General features: G+C 46.1%; 1 protein-coding gene across 1 annotated transcript; it reads right to left on the bottom strand.

Moving 5' to 3' along the window:
* Positions 1-319: 319 nt before the first annotated feature.
* On the bottom strand, positions 320-21,426 carry SLC25A15 (solute carrier family 25 member 15). The gene is made up of 7 exons (XM_036456778.2): positions 21,285-21,426; positions 19,112-19,236; positions 13,037-13,295; positions 7,983-8,120; positions 4,450-4,619; positions 3,294-3,452; positions 320-2,118 (listed from the first exon to the last, which is right to left on the bottom strand). Exons 2-7 carry the CDS (start codon positions 19,164-19,166, stop codon positions 1,994-1,996), a joined length of 906 nt encoding a protein of 301 aa, XP_036312671.1. The 5' UTR covers positions 19,167-19,236; positions 21,285-21,426; the 3' UTR covers positions 320-1,993.
* Positions 21,427-22,600: the final 1,174 nt, after the last annotated feature.

Raw genomic sequence — 22,600 nt, 5'->3', positions numbered from 1 at the left:
CACTGGGGACTGAGTCCAGAACCCGGGCATGTGCCCTTGACTGGACTCAAACCCGGGACCCTTCAGCCCGCAGGCCGTTGCTCTATCCACTGAGCCAAAACGGCCAGGGCTTTTCTGTTTTTGATACTGGTTTTCTTAAATGTAATTTAATAATCCAGAACAGTATCCATAACTTAATAGCAAGAAGTTCAACTATTTAAAGAAAAAGAATGGTAACCTGCCAAATAAGACATATCACATCCACAGCCTGATGGAGATAATAACTCTAGTGAATTGAGTTTCCTAATTGCAGTGTATATAAAGAACTCATATACTCAAATATTAGGTAAATAATTTAATGATATAGAACACTAGAATTTCTCTAAACACAGTGACCATATTTTTATCTGGAGTACAGATCTGAAATGGTACAAATTATACACGATGAATTCAATAGAATGAAAAATCAATCCCTCTGACTTCCCATTCCTTGCTCACACTCACTCTTACTTGCCTCAGACTGTTTCTATTGAAGATATTTAGTTAAACCTTTTAAGGAGAACATGTGAGGTCTACCCCCAACAGTGCTGACATGCTGACGGGCACCACACAGGGAGACCAGGGACCCTGAGCAATCACTCCCTGCCGGAAGCCGGTACTACATTTCTAGCCTGCTCAGATGAAGTACCATGCAGATGGCCAAAGAACAGCTGCCACCTCCAAGTCTGTGGGAATCAGATGAATGAGTTTTGCTGCTCTTACTGCACACATATGGCATAGCTTGATAAAAATTACTTTGTTTCATTGCTTTATAAAGTCACACCTCACATACAGTCGTCATTAAAATTCAATGACTGCCGGTACCAGATATAAGGGGCTCCAACACTGCCAAAGCACAATGGAGATATGGACTCCAAGAAAAACTTGAGAATGGATCAGCCGACGTTACTCACTGTAGAGTGCAAACACTACGTTTTGTCTAGTTCTGTGGAGAGGACTCCATCCAGGAGTACTGTCCATTACCAGGCAGGGAACAGGACTTCTCTTGGCTTTGGCACTCTACTCCCAGGACGGGTTTCCAATTGGTGGAGGCAATGACTGAGTGGTCCAAAGAATCCTCTGGAACCCTCTCCAGGCCAGGACCCAGAGACCAAAGCTAAGGGCTGTGTGGGCCACAAGGTCTTCACCGACAGCAGCACCACCCCCTCTCCGCAGGCCCTTCTGCAGCATAAAGCCCAGCAGAGGGAAGCTCTTTGTGAGAGGAGGATGGAAGTTGGCACAGTGAAGGCCAAGCAGCTTTCCAAAGGCGTGATACTCTAGGCCACACCCAACAATATTTCAGAGAGTATACAATCCCATCAAAAAAATTAATGGCACTATTTTATCAATAGAGCATCTTGGAAAAAATCCACTCTGAAAGTTAAATCATGGAAGCCATATCAGTATACAATTATATTCTCTTTAAGATCTATGGAAATATTGGTTTTCAAGCACCACAGGAATCCTTTTTAAAAACTTGAGCCACTTGCTATAGTGAATGTGTTTAGCAGAGTTTAAGCGACCATATATCTAGAATGGGTTAAGTAATCATAACCATCTTCATGAAACATGGTTACCTCTGGGTTTTTCTAGCATGATCTGATTAAACACAGAACAAAATTATGCTTCATTCACAACACACAACCATCCAAACTGCATGTATAATACAAGTTTATGCAAAATCCCTGATTATATTTAGATTGTCAGATTAGGTACCCAGGGCCAGAGGCTCACCCTGTATGTCCAACCAACGACAACAGCAGCAGCTTTTCTATTTCAGTACAATTATTGACAGAAATCAGATTATGTAAAATTGAGGTTCTTCCATGAAGTTTAAGATTTAGGGTAGAAGAATGGAAGACAACAAAATACTCTGAAATTAAAAATAATTCCACACTGGTCTTGTACTTCATGAAACCCTGAGATGAATTAGTCCTCAAACACTTGTACTTGTATCCAGGTTCACTAGAATAGTTCAGTCTGCTTCAAGCTGGCTCATCATGAACTTCCTGCTGTATTCATAGGCCAAAAATAGTGCCCCATTGGCAGGGAACGCTCGAATCATCGTAGGTTTCAGTCCAGAATATAAGGCCGTTATTCCTAGAAGACAAAAGGGTGATCCAAGACTGAATCCCTTCCTTAGAGATATTCCATGAAGCTGCCTAGCATATATATCAATATTTTTACACTTACAAATCTTAATACAATGGCATTAAAAACCAACACATGAAGAATTTATTTCCAGATTTCCCCTGGCTAATGGAACTAAACAGACTATAGGAAACCAGACAATGTCAGGACTCTGAGCAAAGCTGTTGATGCTCAGGTAACATACACCAATCCCATGCCTGGTTAACTCCTGGTAGGTGGATCTGGCAGAACTGAGGCCTCACTCGGGCAGACAGAAGGCGAACACAGAGCCACAGACTGCAGTAGTCTTATAGCTTTGCCTGGGGGACAAAGACGAGGCATAGGGCAAGTGAAAAGAGCATTTCTAGTTTTAGCATTGCCTTATGAAGATCCAATTACATAGGGAGGTATAAGTACTTTGTAAAACTATAAAGTGTTATGTAAATTTAAAGAGGGGTTACCTATTAGTAATATACAATACAAGATGTCTGTATTCTAAAACAATTCCTGCATACTGTTATTGTGCTCTCCCTTTTAAAATCATGAAAGAGGAGTTCACATATCCAGCTTTAAGATGTATAGAGGATGCTGGAAGGAAGATCTTCACTCACTATAGTAGCATAAAACTGGCTTTATACAAACATTAAGCAGAAAATCTACATCTTCCTACATAACTAAAAATTGATTAAAAAAAAATCACCTTCAGAAGTTGCTTAGTGCATTTCTACTTCCAGGAGACTAAAGATTAAGCATGGTGCACATTCTTTTATATCCCTCAGTGGTTTTCTTAGGGTCATCTGAAAATATCTATATGACATAAAACAAGTGGTGCTAACTTCAAAACATCTGTCCCCTTAAACCAAGTCCACACTTCAATAATTCCCTCTGGGCTATTTAGAACAGGGCATCCTAACAGGTACCTAGCTCAAGGGTTAGAAATAAAAACTTTAAACATTCTTGAGAATAATGAAAGTAAGCTAAAGAAAGGGAATTGGAAACAAATCCACAAACATGGGTTAACATACAGTGCTAGGCAAGGAATATGAGACGAGGCAGAGACCAATTATACACATGTTACACTGCAACAAGACCAGCAGTGAAATATGACATACATACGTGCTCTGTTTGTGCAATAGCAGACCCACCTTCATTTTTTACAACACTTATACATGTTCCAACAAATCCTGCCTGTTTTCCAGACATGGAAAGAACTTGAATTCTAGACTTGATACAATCCACTGGGTAAACAGCAAGCCAGAGGCAAATTCCACCAACTCCACCACTTAACATCAAAGGGACGGGGCCTAGAGAAGAAAACAAGCAAACAGTATTTAATCTCAAAAACAGCTGATGTGATATTTCGAGAGGTCAAGGCAGTGGCTGCAGGTAGGTGAGAATAAAAACGCTAATGCTGTGGAACACAATTCTGAGGCGACTGTCAAACTCTAAGAGCACAGGTTCTGTGTGGTAGAGCACCCACACGGTAGACTTAGTGAGGGTTGCATTAGGCTGGTCACTGTGGCTCTGCGGCCCTCCTGCCCACCCTCCAGAGGGCTGGTCCACACAGAACCAGCAGGTCCCCAGCAGCACAGCAATGCCCTATTGGGAGGAATGAGATGAGAGAGAGCACTGAAAGGCCTCTTTTCAACTGTCTCATTCTGAAGTACTGTAATAATTTAAAGCCTGACAGCTTTGATTCTTCCTTTACTGTGGAAAATAAAAGTTGTCCTATAAAACAGAAAAGGTAAGCCTGGGAGCTTGACTAACCCTAGAATAGGTCCAAAACACTGAAGGGAGGTTTTAAGGAAAAAGTAATCACACTCATGTGGACCAAACACTGATATATTGTGTTACACAGTTGAATAGAATAAGCTAGAAAGAACTATAATTTCACTGCTCTCAAACACTATCAATATTTATTACCAAATTTTAAGTTTACTGCAAGATAATTTACAGGTGATTCTCCTATTTATTGATGATTTCCCATAGGGAAAGGAATTTCTGTATTTCCTCACGTCTAAGATGGAGCCAGAACAAATTAATAAATGTTATAACAACAGAGAAGTTTGGGATGCACTGCTTCAGCCTGTCCTGGGGAAATTACCAAGCTGAGAGGAAGGTGCCAACGGCCGCCAGCGCCACCCAGAGGAAGATGCCTGCAATTGCCAGGGCCACACTGCTTCCCAGGATCCGGAAATCCCAGTGCAGGTGGCCCCCACAAAGGGTGCAGAGCGCATGAAATCTGCAGCAACCACACCATTGGAAAGCCGACACTGCCAAGCCCAACGTGAATACATTTACCTAGTTCATCTTTTGATCTCCCTGAAGCAAAAAACGATCGACTCTGTTCATAGCCGCCGAAAAAGAAGAAATAGCCTGGTACTTCTCGAAGTAAAGTGCTTGAGAGTCCATGATAGAAGCCCAACGGGCCATCCTTTCTAAGGATACTCTTCACTACAGACCAAACTGTACTGGAAGGAGACAGAGGAAGAGTGTTAAACACAACACCGGCGTTATCACCCAAATCAAACAGGCCTGATTAAGCTCTAGGAAGAAAACAGCTGATTTTACAAACAGAACCCAGAATTCTGAGACTGAAAGACTTCTGTGGGAAGGAAACATCTAGGGAAACACAGACACAATTATGTGATGACAATGTTATCACCTAAACTATTCTATGACAAAGAAATACATTTCTAGAAGTCACATTATCAACAATGTAAAAGAACTAATACCCGTTTTTTCAACAGAAAATAAGTTACAATAGGAGCATCCAAACTCAGCAAGAACAAATGGTACTCTACCTGCCCAATCCCTTACCTCCCTCAATTCCTATTTTCTTAATCTTCTTTGGATCTGGTGTTTTGAGGAAATTTGTTCAGGTGTTTTAGGGGCTGTTTTGTTTTGTATTAATACAGAGAAATGAGCAAGGGAGTAAATGCTACTTGAAGATAAGACCAAAGCTATTCTATACAGTTCCTGTCAGGCACACACCAAGAATTTCGTTCTTAGAAAGGAAGGTATGCAAGAACTTTATTTCAAGCAGATCAGAGTACTGCAGCAGCCAGAACACAGGGCACTGTCCACCTGGGCTCCTCTTCCTCACGGTGTGTGCCACAGCAGACTGTGTCCCGCCAAACAGCAAGAAACCAAAACCACACGCTCCTCTAGCTTCTCACTTTGTTCTCAGCATTGGGCCAATGCAGGATTAAGCCTGAGGTAGTAAAGGCCACTGCTTTCAATGGTTAACTCTCTCTGAGGACTTCAGAAGGCTTCTAGGCATTACCATTAGCTAGGTCCTTCCAGCAACTCAGCTCTCATTCTGTAATGCATGTACAAAGTTATCCAATTCAACACAATCAGCCTGCCTCCCAATCCAAGTCAACTTAAACTATTGCATACCACTGTGTGGACACTGCTATGCCTCACTATAGTCACCCAATATTTACTTTTGTGCAAGGTGTCTGTTTTCCAATGTCCTTTGGATCGAACAATTACTTTTTTTAAAATACTTGTCCAAGAATATTTTTTCCATTGCTTTTCAGAGGAAAAGAGAGAGAAGGAGGGACAGGAAGGGAGAAACATAGATGTGAGAGACACACATTGATTGGCTGTCTCCCACATGTACCCCAATGGGGCTGGGATTGAACCTGCAATCTATGTGCCCTTACCCAGGAATCGAATCCTCCACCCTTCAGTGCATGGGCTGATGCTCTAACCATTGAGCTTTTTTTTAAAGCCTCTCCAGAAGACATGCTCAGAAAGAGGGGGGTAGGGAAGAGGAAGAGTGTGTAGGAGAGAAAGAGAGAAACATCCACGTGAGAAGCATTTATCAGGTGTCTTCTGTACATGCCCCAACTGGGATGGAACTTGCAACCTTTCAGTGCACAGGACAATGCTTAACCAACTGAGCTACTCGGGCCAATGTTTTTTGTTTTGTTTTTTAAATGGATCCACTTTAATTTTTTTTAATCCTTACCCAAAGACATGGGTATTTTTGGTTTTGTTTGTTTTATTGATTTATAGAGATGAAGGAAAAGAGAGAAAAATCCATCAGTTGCCTCCTGACTGGGGAATTGAACCACAACCTAGGCGTAACAATTACTTGCTGTAAAAATACTTAAACTATGCTGGAGGCGAATTCCAGCACGTCATAATAAATGCAAGAAGTCCTCAAAAGGTGGATGGGCTTCTATATTCAGCAGGGCTGAATACATGTTACTGCCTACTGGATCAGCTGAAGGCATTTCCCCAAACCTGAAGATCTGCATCTATTATAGCCTGTCACCATGCATTTCAATTTACATGTAATTGCCTCCTGCTGGCCAAATACCTGAACAGCCAAGGCAGTTCCCCCCAAACTGACAATGCCTACTGTATATTCAACCTTACCTTTGATATGTATATCTACTTTGCTATAGGGCAAAATGTGGGAATAAAAAGAACCCTGGGTCCTGAGATACAGAGAATTTAGCTACTACAACTAAACTTCCTTTGGCTCCCCCAGGAATTACAAATTTATATTTCTAGTCTCTTTATTAATGTACACGCAGCGCCTTCTCCAGATTCCTGAACCCTTCTAGATGCTGGCTATCACCCCGGCATTAAAAATACTTTCAAAGGACATGAGGACAACTTTATGGGTGCTGTTCATGTTCTGTTTTTTAATCTGGACACTGGCTACAAAGGCATGATCATTGTGTGACTACATACAAAACCGCACACTTATGATTTCTGAGTGAACATATTTCACTAAAAAGTTTTAAAGCCCTAGCTGGTTTGGCTCAGTGGATAGAGCATCAGCCTGCAGACTGAAGGGTTCCAGGTTTGATTCCAGTCAAGGGAACATGCCTGGGTTGTGGGCTCAATCCCTAGTGGGGGGCAAGCAGGAGGCAGCCGGTCAATGACCCTCTCATCATTGATGTTTCTATCATTCTTTCACTCTCCCTTTCTCTCTGAAATCAATTAAAAATATATTTTTAAAAATGTTTTAAAGACTTATACTTTGGAACCTCTGGCTATGACTAATAGATTCAAATTGGTTGTAATGAATCTCAAGGCTGCAAGAAACAGGGTTCTGTGATGTACCCCGTCCTCACTGGGAGGAGACTGTAAATGGTTACCTACTGGCTTTCCCAGCAGACTTACAGGTTTTGAGTTAACCACAGCCATGCCCACCACCAGAACTTCTGTCAGCCAGATGTTACAATGAAAAATCAAATTTTGAGGTTAACAAGGATAATCAATTACTTTTTGATTCAAATAAATCATATTGCATATGATTACTCACAGGATAACTAGACTCTGTTTTCAAGACTTAGTTGAAGAGTGATCATTTGATCACCGAAGAAAGCTTTGACAGGGGCTTCCCTGGGTTTTCAGACTTTGGGCCCTTTGTAGGTAAACGTACAGGATTAGGGAGCAGGGGTTAGGGAAGTGAGCACCGGGGTCTGGATGATCAGCCTGAACGCCCATGTGAGTGCTGGGAACGGGCATCAGATCTTCATCTCCAATTCCAAATGAGCACTTGTGAAGGCTCAGCTCTCAGTACCAAAGCTCCGGCTCTGTGCGTCCCCTCCTGGTTGGAGACCATGCCTCACACACACAACAGGCCAGAGGGGAGAACTCCTGGCTTCTTCACTTCTGAAGAATTAAACACCAGTCAGATGGGGTGGTGGGTCCAACCATCACCTCTTCCATTCAGAAAATTAGAAACACCGTATTTTGGAGTAGATAAATCTGTCTATTACTTGATTTTAGTACAATATGAAACTACAAAGTACTCAATACAATAAGGCAACAGAGACCCACTGTTTGTGCCCAGGGGTGCTTACTTCTGGCTTTTGGCTATCTTTCCCGATGCCTCCATTTCGTACATGGTCTGCAGCCGGCACTTCACGAGCTCAGTGGGGCAGAGCACCAGCGCAGCAAACGCAGAGGCAAAGGAACCGGCGGCTGCGTTCTGCAGGTCGCTGAAAGGACACAAGCACAGGCGCAGGCGGCCATCACCAGGGCTGTTCTTCATTCGCTCGGCACCCACCATGCTGCAGCTCCGGGGGTAGAGAGCAAGCATAGGAGAGCGCGTTCCTGAGTGCCCACCGGGAATCTGCACAGGCTGCTTTAGCTAAGGACTGCACAGCCCTGTGAGGTTGACAGCAACACACCAGTCTCCATATGAGGAAGATAATGTGCCGCTCCCACGTGGCAGTGCTAGGACTCAAACCCAGGTCGGCCTGACGGAAAAATCCATGCTCTTTTTATTGGTCACACGCTATGGACTGAATGTTTGTCTGCCATCCCCAAACTCTATGTGGAAGCCTTAACCTCAATGTGATGGCATTTGAAGATTCCTTTGGGAGGTAAATTAGGTTTAGATGAAATCATGAGGGTGGAGACCTTCTGGTGAGGTTAGTACCCTTATCAGAAGAGACCAGAGAGCTAGTTTGCGTGTGCTCTCTCTTCCATGCAGAACACAACAAGCAGGCATCCCTCTGCAAGCTGGGTGAAGGGCCCTCACTAGACACCGAATCAGCCAGCACCTTGACCTTGGACTTCCCAGTCTGAAGAACTATGAGAAACAAATGTTTGTTGTTTAAACCTGCAAGTCAATGGTATTTAGTTATAGCAGCCAGAACTAAGACACACCATGACATAAAAAACAAAACATGGAGAGGAAGAAAAAAAAATTACCCATAGTCCTACCACCCTAACACATGCACTGTTAATGTTCAATGTATTTTGCTCACTAACCTTCAAATAAAACTAGGTTCTGAGGCCATCCCTACATACCCATCCCTTTTTTCCAACCTGGAACATACACACATAACTGCCACAGATGAAAACTAGAAATAAATTTTTAACCCCAAAGTTATTCATCCTAAAAAGATTTCCCAGAAACCTCAGCAACACAGAGGGCAAAGTCAGTGTGAGTCAGCAAGTTCAATGGTTGTAGGTAAAATGGCTAAGTTGGAAATAAAAATGGAGGAATGAATGCAAATAAATATAAAAACAGAAGTTTTCACCTCATCTCACATCCATTCAGTGCCACCAGCCAGTCACCAGCAGCTTTGTGAACTCCAATAGAGCTCAAGACTACGGTGGAAGGCTACAAAACAAACTGTCAGGAAGGCTTCTCTGCGAGTTCACGGCGGTCAGAAAAGACAACCCTTCCATCCACGGGCAGTGTTTCATCAAGGGCGCCCGGGGTGGAACCACCTCCTCTGGGCAGGAAGGACGAGCTGCTCCCAGCGGGCCAGCTGGCTCCCTGACACTCCCCTGTTAAATGCCAGCATCCTGCTGCCACTGGGCAACCAGCAGCACTCACAGGTTTCCAAAAGCCCCCAGGGAGTAATCCCCTCAGCTTACTGCCCCAGGTACAGGGAGTCCCTTACAATTTTTCTCCAAAGTGAGCAGAAGCTTAACAGACCTGCCACATTCAGTTATCCTAAAGTTACAATAAACTAATCCTATCCAATAAAAGAGTAATATGCAAATTGACTATCACTCCAACAAACAATATGGCTGCCCCCATATGGTCAAAGATGGCTGTCACAAGGTGGCAAGCAGGGGAGGGCAGTTGGAAGGGACCAGGCCTGCAAGGGAGGGCAGTTGGGGGTAATTGGGCCTGCAGAGAAGGGCAGTTGGGAGGGATCCAGGCCTGCAGGGGAGAGCAGTTGGGAGGAACCAGGCCTGCAGGGGAGGGCAGTTGGGGATGACCAGGCCTACAGGGGAAGGCAGTGGGGGGGGGGGGGCAAGCCTGCAGGGGAGGGAAGTTGGGGGGGACCAGGCCGGTAGGGGAGAGTAGTTAGGGACAACCAGGCTGGAAAGGGAGGGCAGTTAGAGGTGATCGGGCCAGCAGGAGAGGGCAGTTGGGGGCAACCAGGCCGGCAGGGGAGGGCATTTAGGAGCAATTGGGCAGGCAGGGGAGTAGTTAGGTGTCAATCAGGATGGCAGGGGAGTGGTTAAGGGGTGATCAGGCTGGCAGGCTGAAGCAGTTAGGGCCAATCAGGAAGGCAGGCAGGTGAGTGGTTGGGAGCCAGCAGTCCTAGATTGTGAGAGAGATGTCCAACTGCCCGTTTAGTGGGATCGGGCCTAAAAGAGCAGTCAGACATTTCTCAAGGGGTCCCAGATTGGAAAGGGTGCAGGCTAGGCTCAGGGACACTGCACCCCTCTCCCCCCATGCACAAATTTCATGCACCGGGCCTCTAGTAATTAAATAAACTGATGTCCAACAGCAGTGTCAAATCAAGGGCTACTTCCAATCCCCGCCCCGGTATCCTATCTCCTGGGAGCCTGGCCTCAATGCCTCAGAAGGATGTACTGGTGTTAGGTCTCAAAGGCTGGCTCAGAGCGGCTTTCTCTCCAGAGGAAGACACTGCTACAGTATGGACTCGCTTTTGATGTTAGAGAACTGAACATCAGACAATTCCAGAGCACAGCCAGATACACAACTATGCTGGCACTCAGCTCTCCAAAGTGGAAACTGCCTGCCACTCAACTCCACTCTCTCCCACCCCATTCCTACTGTGCTCGGTTCTCAACACCAAAACTTAAAAATGGTTTCTGCCGTCTTTCAGCCAGCCTGCAGATCCATACTTGGCCTCCCTGGGGACGCTCTGCAACCTGCTGACAGGCAACAGTCAATCAGGGTCATTGACCAGTTTACCAAGTTTTCAGGAACAAAGGTGGCATCAGTAAATGGAGCCACCCATTCAATCTAAGATGTGGTAATGGTTAGGACACCTGAACAAACACCTAGCATGTCGTTACAAGGCAACAAGGCCAGATCAGATCTGCCTGGACTTTGGCTTTCTAATAAATACTTTCATCTACCAAGGCACTAAATGAGGTCCACAGGCCCCAGGTTGGGCCTAAATCATACTAAGCGTTGAGAGCTGGCACTGAAATGGCGACAGGCATAGGATAGGATTTTGCAAGAACTGACTGTTTATCACCTATTTAACAAAAATGTACCTGAACAATTCTGCCATGTAAGATCTTGTCCAGCTAAAGGTCAAAAGAGGACACCACGCAGGGCAGTGTTCAAACCAAGAACAGACAAATATTTACAATATTACTGCAGCAGTTCACAGCAGGTTCTCTTGAGCAGTTTCTTCTTCTTTTCAATGTTCTGCTTACTCATCTCTTATCAGGATCCGGCCCCTACAAAATACTCTGACTGTGGTCTTATGGAGAATGCTGGATGGGGCTGGAGCCCTGGCTTTCTCAGCCATTACTGCATGACTTTTGAACATGCCAGTATTGGCACTCCTTTTCCTCTTTGAAACATAACACCCACTTTGCTCGTCCCACAGGACCATCAGGGCTAAAAAACACACCATACACGTCAGAGCTCTGTAAACTCCGAGGCAGTATTTCCCCCAACAGGTGGCAAGCAAACTCTGATCTGCAAGATGAAAAAGAATGAGTTCAAAAGATAATAGAGTGCTGGTCAAGGGAAACAGGGAGGGGTCTTTCTTACAGGGCTCCTCCAGAAGCCCATGTGGTTGCTGTTTCCCGTCTTCTCTAAGGATGTTGGAGGCCCAGACTCCAGACTCCTCCATCCAGAGTCTCTTCCTCTAGTGGGGTGAGCAGCAGTCACAACAGGTTCTTCCTGTCAGTCTCTACTCTGAGAAACCTCACTCTCCTGGTTTGTCTCCTGCTTATTTCTTCACTTCCTCTCCTTTTCCTGGCCCTCTCTGCTGGAGGGTCCAGGTTCAGTGCTCAGCCCTTTATAGATGCTGTCTCCATGAGTGAGCTCATCCAGCCCCACGCTTTCAAAAAACAGAATTCCTTCATATAAAAGGGAGCATGCTCAGACCTCTAGGAACCTCCAAGAGAACATTTCTGTACGAAAGGAACCTAACTTCAGTCACATAGGACCTTAATTGCAATGAGATTTCAAATTCCTACCAAAACAACCAATAAGCCTGCCCTTTGCAACCATGAGGCTGATAGAATAGTTTTACGTTATTTCAAACATGGCAATGAGCAAAGGAGGCAGGGATAAACATCCCAAGGGCTTTTAAATTCTTTTTAGTCTGTGTATAATAAATGCCCAAGACAGACAGAACACAAGCCAAAGTTTGCTGTTTGTGGCAGACCTGGCCAAAGAAGATTCACCAGTAATTCCTCAGATGCTTATGGCCCTTCCTAAAATTCCAAGTCTCTCCTCAAAGCTATTTGGTTCAGGCAATCTCTTCCAAGATTCTTCATTTTGCTGATGAAGTAGAATCTAAAGTTTGGGTCACAAGTTGCACCTACGGCTTTAGTCTAGCACCTCTGCCCATAAGAGAAGTAGCCCTACCATCAGCACCTTAAAAACATTCCCAATGCCTAAGGGTGAGTCGGCAACTCTCCCATTGTGTAATGCGAATGTACATTCCAATACAATCACTATATATATAAAAGCCTAAGAGACCTTTCGACCAGTAGCTATGACACACACTGACCATCAGGGGGCAGACACTCAACACACAGGCATGGAAACATGGAACGGACTGATGAATCTCAGAGGGGAGAGGCGTAAGGGGTGGGAGGAGGGGGAGAGTGCAGGTGAGAAGAAAGTAACCAAAGATCTTATTTGCATACTAGAGGCCCAGTGCATGAATTTGTTCATTAGTAGGGTCCCTCAGCCTGGCCTGCAGGGACCAGGCTGAAACAGGCAGTCCGACATCCCCTTAGGGGTCCTGAATTGCAAGAGGGCATAGGCCAGCTGAGGGATCCCACCGGCACAAATCTATCAGTGGGCCTCTAGTTTATTCGTAATCTGAAAGAAAGTAGTTATTTTTAAAAAGGAAACATTCTCTCCATAAAGTATCATAAAATCTTGACTCTACAACAATGTTGCTTTTTTACAAATCAAAAAAGTGTCAGTGTCTTCAATCACCTCAGCTTTGCCTGCTTGTCCAATCCCACCACTTTCCGCACCACCTGCTGGCAGAAGCCGTAGCACATGAAGAGGACCGAGTTCTCGGCCATGTAGGCGATGAGCGCTGGGCTGGTCCCCTTGTAGAAACCCCGGAAGCCCACCTGTGAGTAGGTCTTTAGGCAGCAGTCAGTGAGGCCCTTGTACAGGTCAGGGAACGTCTGCATCTTCACCTTCATTGTGTCGAAGGGCTGCCCGGTCAGCACACATGCTGTGCCCCCTGCAACAGGACAGAAGTCTTCGGTAGCACACGTCTACAGCTACATTATAGAGTGCAGACTCCATCACCCATGGAAACGAGGGACAGGCAGCCTACCCCAGCACTCCTGCTCCCCCAAACCTTCTCACCCAGTCCAACAACAACATGTGTGCAGGCCCCAGCTCCAGCCCTGAAAGAACTCACATGGCAGAGACACTAATGTGTATTCAACAGCCCAAAGCCACTGATACAAAGGTGTGGCATGTTAGCAGCACTGGCAATGGGTCAGAGGGATCTGGGCTTGAAGCCTGGCTCTGCTGTGAGATCCTGGACAAGTGAGACAGGTGATGTAACTTTCCAGCCTCAATTCCTAGTAGGGCTAGGGTAAGGATCAAATATAACAATGGATGAGAAGGCTTAACATAATGGTGGCTACATAGCAAGTGGTTAATAAATAGCACCCTTACCAGTGTGGCTCAATTGGTTGGAGTGTCGTCCTATGCACCAAAGGGTTGTGGGTTCAATTCCCAGTCAGGATGCATGCGGGAGGCAAACTATCGATGTTTCTCTTTCCCCCTCTCTCTCTAAAATCAATTAAAAATATATATATATCCTCAGGAGAGAAATTTTTTTTTTTTAAGCAGTTGCTGTGTGAGAGAGAGAGAGAGAGTGTGTGTGTGTGTGTGTGTGTGTGTGTGTGTGTACACGCATGTAGCCATAAAAAAGGAAGGGGAGGGAAGTCTGGAAAGAGTTAATCACTTTTCTTTGCCTAATGCCTGGTGCTGGTGAACTACCAGAGAAATAACAGAGGAATAGGCCACAGATAAAGAAAAGAGTGGCTAATTAATCCCTGAAGAGTTAAGTAACTGAGCCTATAAGAAAGTCTCTATTTGGACTCTACCAATACATGATTTGAATTCAGATAGGGAATGAACTAAAATGTACCTTTGCTTAGCAAAAATCATGTATTTATTTGCTTTTATACAGTAAGAGTATTAAATACAGAAAATCCAAAGATCACTTCAAGAAAAATTCTGAACATAAGGAAAAGAAAGACCTAAAATATATCCCCAAATCCTGTATTGGATCTGTATTTTGGGAACTGCCACAGGCTAATGTTTTACTTTCCCTTAGGCCTGCAAGGCCACCATATCTCAGTTATCTCCTGCTTGTGTTGGAAAGCATAACCACTGATAAGGTTATTAAACCCTAATCAAAACTGAAGAGAAGGATTGCATAAACTATTTAAGTAACAAACTCAGAGACACAATGGTATGAAGGTTTATCAGAGGGTAATGGGGTGGGGAGAGGATGAAGAGGATAAAGGAGGTCAAATATATGGTGATGGAGGGAGACTAAACTATAGGATAGTGGTGGTGAGCACACAATGCAATATACAGATGATGTCTTATGGAATCGTACACCTGGAACCTATATAATGTTATTAATCAAAGTCACCCCAATACATTTTTTTTTAGTTTAAGAAATGCAATTTCTTAACTTTAACAAGTTAATAATTTTAACATTATGCATAGTTATTCCAACTCAGTTGTAGAAAAATAGAGATCAGGGAGGGGCTGCTAAAGAATAACTCCCAATTAATTACTTGGAAATAAACAGCCATTTCCAAAGAATGTGAAAACTGTTTGATCTCTTCTCTCAAGCAATCACAAATATGATTACTTCTGATCCTATCACCACCAATTGCTTCTTTTAGGAGAGTACTAACACATTTCTGTCTGGTCTTAGCTAATTATCCCTAATTCTGAATACAATTTAATAAAACATCACTATTATTAGAGCTATCCTCTTCTAAGTACTAATGGGCCATAATAAAATAAGATCCTAATTATCTCACAATAATTTAATTATTCCAAAAGAAGAGGTGAATGTCAGAATTTTTAAACGTGGTACATAATTTAGATGACTTTGATGGAGATAAACTGAATAAAGCATTTAATTCAGAGCATTAGTATTTTAACTGGAAGTTTTCCATAGTCTAACAATTATCCTAAATGGTCCAGACATCACAGGTTACTATATTAGTAATATGCATTTGTTACATATCTGTAACAGTTACATTTCTAAACAGAAAGAAGGTAGGAGGCTAATGAATTTTCAAATGCTAACTATAATTCTCTCCTTTCAGCCATGAAGGTAAGCTAATTCCAATATAATTTACCACACACAAATGATACTGTCGAGGCACTCATCGTGTCCATCAAGTACGTGACCATTTATCAGAGGGAAAGACGTGTTCAGAATACAGCTAGAATAGCAGTTGCACCCTGGCCAGTGTGGGAACTGCATGTGGGATCCCATCGGTGCACAAATTCATGCACTGGGCCTCTAGTATGCATATTAAGATCTTTGGTTAATTTCTTCCCATGTGCAGTTCCCACACCAGCCAGGGTGCAACTGCTATTCTAGCTGTATTCTGAACACCAGCACCAAGCAATGGGGCCAGCAGGTCCCCTCAATAACCACCAAGTCAATGAAGCTAAGAATAATTTACAGGAATTAAATATTTCTCCACGTGCTTACACCACAGACCTCTGAGCATCTTTCTCCTTGAACACATGGAAACAGTCTCTGCATTTCCTCACAGGCATCACAGTGGGCCCTGCATTTTATTCTGCAGGAGACACTCAACGCATCATGTACTCTATGCTTTACCAAGGTTGCTGTTATGGATTTTCAGTCCTGATGCAGTTTAGTCAGGTGCTAAGGAAGTCTATCAGGCACGGACAGTGTCTTGGTGAAGGACAGCTCACAGGGAGAGCAGAGGTGAGAAGCAGACCTTGAACCAGAATTACTTGGTGCACCCACAGAGGTGAGAACCTCAACCTCCTCTGGAGGCAGTCAGTAAATGTTCAGTTTAACAGCACAGGGAGATGTATCATTGTCAAAGAATTTCCATTAATAAACATTGGCATTTGAGAGGATAAACTTCAATGATCTAAAGCCGTGGTTGGCAAACTGCGGCTCACGAGACACATGCAGTTCTTTGGCTCCTTGAGTGTGGCTCTTCCACAAAATATCACGGCCTGCGCGAGTCAATTTTGAAGAAGTGGCGTTAGAAGAAGTTTAAGTTTAAAAAGTTTGGCTCTCAAAAGAAATTTCAATCGTACTGTTGATGTTTGGCTCTGTTGACTAATGAGTTTGCTGACCACTGATCTAAAGTTGCATACCTCTCAACTTTGCTGGTTAAACAAGCATACTGAAACACAGCAGCAAAGTAGGGGTGCATCATTTTATAGTTCTTAAACTACTCAAGTGCTGCCATGGTTTCCCCTTAGTGAGATTACACTTTTGAGATCCAGTTACCCATCTTCTTCAACTCCTTCTGCATTCTATTGTAGCTGCCGGGGCTCTCAATCCTCTCCTAGACTCTTACAGTAGCTGCAGACAGACAGCTAAAAATCTGCTTGGTGGGGAGGTTTGCTTAAAAGAAACAGGAGAGCTACAGAAGAACCTGTGTGTTACACCATCACCTTGGCTTGCTCTTACATGCTAATCACTTCCATGGGTGGGCGTGTTCACAGAAATCCCACACCCAACAGTTTCCCTGCAGAGAGCTGGGCAGTGAAGGCTCCACACTAGCCCCACGTCCAGGAGTGCTGTTGGCCCGTTACGAACTATTAATGCAAAGAGGACAACAGAACTAGACAAGGAGCCAAGCAGCCACGGTCCTAGCCTTGTCTGTGTACCATCAAGCTGTGCAAGCTTGAGAAAATCCATCTGGGCCCCTTTTCTATGTTTACAATGAGCATTAGAGCCAGTGGCCTCTAACGGCCCTTCTAGCACCATCACTGAAGAGTAAGACCCACCAATGTGGAATGGCTGCTTCCCCTTTGCATTCCACAGGGAGAGTTCTCAGGTCACTGCCAGGAGCCTCCTCTGCTCAGTACTCACAAGTCCCTCACCAGGTTGAAAACAGGCCCCTGAAGAGAAGCCTGCTGTTCCTGGAAATTCAATGACCCAGAGCAGGGCCCTCTCGGAGAAAGGCGACCCTGTGTGTCCAGGGAGGGGAAGAAACACTCACTCTCCGTGTTCAGGAAAAGTAACTGTTAGCGTGTGTAGGAGCCCCTACATGTTCAGTCACCAGCGAATGCTTTACACACCAGACTCCCAACAATACGGTTGTAATTTACAGCTTTAAAATCCACTGTAAGTTATAAATGCGGCATACAAATGCCTTTCCTGGAAAAGGAAAGCTCTTCAACTCTATCACAACAGATCTGACATCTTTGAGAGAGACTGAAGGACATTAAATTCCAAAAGCTGAAAATCTCTCATGTGGTTATATATCAGCCTATTGCAGAGACCACATGATTCCATGTTTCCGGGTCAGTGTCCAAATGTGGCGGACAGGCGGGCGGGCAGGGCACGAGGTCTGAGGGGCTGCCCTGGACTGCACGGCAGGATGAGGAGCTGACCCAGAGTCACACAGAAGGAAAAAGGTTCCCCGGCTCCTGTCATAGGACACTCCCTATGGTCGCCTGCCTGGGAGCTAGGCCCTTGCCCTGCACTTCTTATCAGTGTCTGCAGTGGGCTGTTTCCAGCCTTCCTCATTAGCTTACCTTGGCCGACCTTTGGTTCATGGGAAAACACTTGGTTCTTCTCTGAAATGCAATTCCTTTTTTACAATGACGCCAATGGCATGATGAGAGTAAGTGACCATGTGAATGCACTTGATCTGTTGAGCCACAAAGCCCCATTGGATAAGAGGACAATGTCAACCCACCCCTCTAGCCTCTCCATTCTTCGGTGCTGCAACCCATTATAAGTTTTGGTGTAAGAGGCAAGGATAAACCAAGGTTTTCATCTGGGAAATCTGAGCACTAGAGTGCTCCCTCAGTCCTAACATAACACAGGAAACTGGGGAACAAGTTACCAGCCATCCACTTCCCATTCTGTCCTTTGCATCAGCTGAGCAAAGGTGACCTGTGTAAAGAACAGCCTGTGTGTTAGGAGCTGTGCCAGGGAGTACTTATTTGTACCCCATGGGGCCACAGTCTGCCCTGGGGCTCGGGCCCAGGCCCAGCCCACCATTCCCCAGCGAATCCTAGGGCCTCACCTTACCTTTCAGGGCTCTAAGATACAGCGAATGCCAGTCTCATTTACCAAAGGGATTTCTAAAGGCTGTCCTCCTTTCCTTCTCTGGCCGTAGTAAGGACAGTAACTGGGATTCCCTGGAGACATGGCGTGGTGTTATTTTTACACCAAAAGGGCTCTGAAAACTGCCGGGCTTGGAGTGAATCCCACGTAACCTCTCATCCAGCCATGGGACAAGAACAGGGACTTCAGCTCTGAGGGGCAATGTTTTCCAGCTGTAAACTGGACACCTTCCCACCCTGCACCTTGGCTCATACTTTGTTAATCCTCACCCAATGATATTTTCCCATTGGTTTTTAGGGAGAGTGGAGGAAGGGGAGGGAGAGGAGGTAAAGAAGGGGAGAGAGAAAAACATCAATGTAGTAAGAGAGATACATCAATTGGCTGTCACTGGCACACACCTCAACTGGGGCTGGAACTTGCAACCCAGATATGTACCCTTGACTGGGAATTGAACCAGTGACCCTTTGGTGCATGGTCCAGCGCTCTAACCACTGACCTACAATAGTCAGGGCCTGACTCATACAGTTTTAATATAATGGGAACTAGTCTACCTCTGCTATGTTCAAAATTCAATATTACACTTCCATTAAATGAATTCAATCTGAGTTAAGCCATGTTAATTTTGGGGTGACAAAGGTAATATTTTCACTGTGCTTTCCCTGGATCTCACTATAGAAGCACTGGAAGAGGAGAGGATGGAGTTCTCTTTGGATTACCTGCGGCCCCTGCTGTGAGGTCGATGGCAGCTTGGATGGCAGGATTGGACTTCATGTTTGCCCACTCCTCTGCTGGGCTCCGGAGAAGGCAGCTCTCTGAGGCTTACAATGGGCGCCTCATATCCCTGGGAGGAGACAAGAGTTCACCATCAGTCAGGCCTCCCTTTCTCCAAACCTGCTGCCTGGTTAGTGGGCCTGAACTTCTGGGAGCTGGGAAATCCGCTCCAAAGGAAGTGGGCTCAAGATGTCAGCGCTTAGTGACTGGCCCCCCTTTTCACTTTCCCACCACCTCCTCACAAAAAGCTCACAGATCAGAAACCTTCCTTGGGTATCAATGTTACAGCCACCGGTGAGGGGCACTTCAATCCCACCGTTCTGAAACCCTTAGAAACCAATGCCAGATAAGTTAGCCACTGGCTTCCTAAGCCACATCAAATTAGTTTTGCAGAGACTTAAGTTGGACCATCACTCCACTAGGCTCAGTTCTAAATTCAGACAGCAGCCTGTGCAGGGTCCCAGAGGTCACAAAACAGCTGGGCTGGAAAACAACAACAAACAGGTTAGGAGCTGTGCCAGTGAGACATCCCAGTCTGGATGCCTGCCTGCTCTGCCACCAGCAGGATGGCTCCTTGGACCCCTAAAGCTGCATGATTTTCAAAGTATATAAGTGACTTCTCTAGCAACAAGGAACAGTTTTTATCCCCATTACACTGAAGACCTGTGTGATCCCAGTCAGGGGAGTGGGAGGGGTTGGATCAGTGATGAACACCATCCACTGAAGGTCAGAAGAAAATAATCTTAACCACTTGAAGAAGATTGCCAATCACCACAGACCAAGAATCTAACTTTTTTTACAAAAAAATTTAAAACCAGCCACAATGAAATCACAGTACTTAAAGCACATGACAACAATGTAACATTACTGACAGGCCTGGAGAGATAGTACCAATGACTGATAAGGTGATGGCCATCCAGTTTCTGGAGAAGGATGTCAAGACCATAATCTAATCTCCCCCTTTTCCGCGTGGAAAATTGAGGCCAGAGGAAGATGAACTGTGAATGTGCATCAAGGAGTCACACATAGGGGCTGGGCGGAGGGAGGTTCAACTTAAGTCGGGGGGGACATCGCATTGGAAAGATCTATAATACTGTACTATCAACATTTAAAAAAAATTTTTTTTTTAAGGAGTCACACAAACAGGGCAGATCCAATGTGGCCTCTCAGTGTCTTCATTCCTTTGGAATGGACATTTCTTTTCAGAAGGCAAGAAAGGCACACCGGATTAGATGCCATCACTGTGGAACCAGTCCCTTTACTAGTTGATAAGCCGAACTTATTAAGCACGTCAAATCCTACAAATAACTACTTGAAGAATTATTAGGATAGTAAACAGTAATGGGGATATTAAGACACAAAGTGTGAGCAATCGGTTCAAATTATGAGTAGCTTTGGCTTGAAGGAAACATAGGGCTTGCAAGACTGATCAGTGTGAGTTAAACTGATTGATAAGCCTTCGGCACCACCTGAAATATAAAAACTGAACCTTTTCAGCGTCCCTTTTGCCCTTTAAAACGACACCAGGTGGGACTTCGGGACAGACAACAGCGCTGGTCATACATCTTAGCTGCCCCTGGGGAAACTGGTCTCTCTAAGGGAGAATCCCAAGGCCGCCTTCCACGCGAAGCTCCCGGGGCAGCAACCCTGAGGCAGGTGCGGGCTGGGCAGCGCCGCGCGGGGTGCACAACCACCAGCCCCACCGCCGCGCGGCCCGCGAGCCACTCCGCCCCGGGCCTGGGGTCCTCGCCGCCCGAGGCACCCCAAGGAGCCCAGTTACAACTCCCCGGCTCCGACTCGGCCCGGCCACCTGCGGGAGTCTCCGTTCAGGAGCGCCCGGTCCCCCGCGTCCCGCGGCGCAGGCGCCCGCACCGACCGCGGAGCCTCCCGCGGGGAGCGCGCAGCGGAGGCCGCGCCCCGAGTCGCCGCTAAGCCCGGGCGGCACGGGCCGGGGGCCACACGCGGGTCCGGGGCACGCGTGCCCGCCTGGCCACCTCGCCCGCTGCCGGGAAGGTCGCGCCGCCCGGGCGCCGAGGCCCGCCCGCCCCGCTCCCGCCGGCTCCCCGCCCCGCTCCCGCCGGCTCCTCGCAGCCGGAGCGCCAGGCCGGGCGCGCTCACCGCTGGGCCGACGGGCCGCTGCTGCTCGGGCTCCGGCGCCAGCAGTGCTCCCGTCCGCGGCGGGGCGGCCGCTTCACCCAACGTGGGCCGCGCCGCCCTCCGCCCCGCCCCGCCCGGGCCCCCGGCGGGCGGCCCCGCGGCCCGGAGCCCAGCGGCGGGGCGGGCGGGACGCGGGAAGCGGAAGTGGGCGGGGCGCGGTGGGCCTCCTGCACCGGCCGGGGGGCGGGGACCGGGGTGCCGCGCACCGGCGTCCTTCCCAGGCTTCGCTTCCCCGGGTCCCAGGGGCTCCCACGAGGCTCAGCGGGAAGGCTGCTGGTTAACTTTGCTGGGACCGGGCTCAAGGCCTTAATTATAAATTATAATTGAGTGCGAAAGTAATGGAAAAGAAAAGATGAAATATAAATTTGTTATTGCCGGGGAGAAAAAACAAAAACCATTTCCATTCTGCCTTCCCCAAGGAAATCCATTCCCACTGATGAAAACTGAACCTCTTAGGCTATTTCTGTAGCTCTGCCAATTTGTTAAAAAGCATTACTCAGGCATGTGCTGTGTAAAGGGATTTTTTCTAGAGCCCTAAGACACAGCTAAGACCTACTCAACATGTGTGACACTCAGGGCCTTAGAGTGCTTTGGTTCAGGCTTCATTTCTACATAGCATTTTCTTCCTTAACACATGATATCATTTTCTTTTACAATTTTCTGCCCTGTTTGTGTGTGGTGTTGGACTATCACCAATGTAATTGTGGGCCTCAGTTAGACATGAGCAGAGCAAGGGCGATGGGCCAGGTACAGAAGGTCACCAGGACAGAAAGCCCTGGGTCCCTAGCACTGGACACCTGTAGGGTGGGACCTTGCTCCAGGGTGACCTTTCCTCCCCAGCATATCCCTCCTGGTTATGTGGTTTGGACACCTGGCCTTTTCTCCCTTAAGGTTGCATCTAGGCCTCAGTTTTATTTAAGCTCCAGGCCCAGAAAAAAAGACAAGTGAATCCATAGCTGAAAGCTACTATTCTATTGAGACCTTCCCCTGGAACCTCCCCTAAAATCTCCACCTCCCAGGGCCACGCCTGTGCCTCCCCCCTTCTCCCTCCCCCAATGCCCTAGGTGCTTTACCATTCATTCCTCTCTCCCAAGTTCCAAGAGCCCATCCTTTCCCTCTATAACTTATTTCCTAAGCCCATTTCTTAAGCCTATTTCTTCTACAAGTAACTTCTTCTGCCTCTGTGATTTTACAAGTAAATCTTCTCTTCTAGCTGAATAAAAATTCTTTCAGCTCTGAATTCTTTCCTAGCCAGAACTCAGGTACAGAGGTTGCTG

This window comes from Pipistrellus kuhlii, unplaced genomic scaffold, assembly GCF_014108245.1.
Source record: "Pipistrellus kuhlii isolate mPipKuh1 unplaced genomic scaffold, mPipKuh1.p scaffold_m20_p_3, whole genome shotgun sequence".
NCBI classification, from domain to species: Eukaryota; Metazoa; Chordata; class Mammalia; order Chiroptera; family Vespertilionidae; genus Pipistrellus; species Pipistrellus kuhlii.
This window is presented reverse-complemented; position numbering and strand designations above follow the sequence as displayed.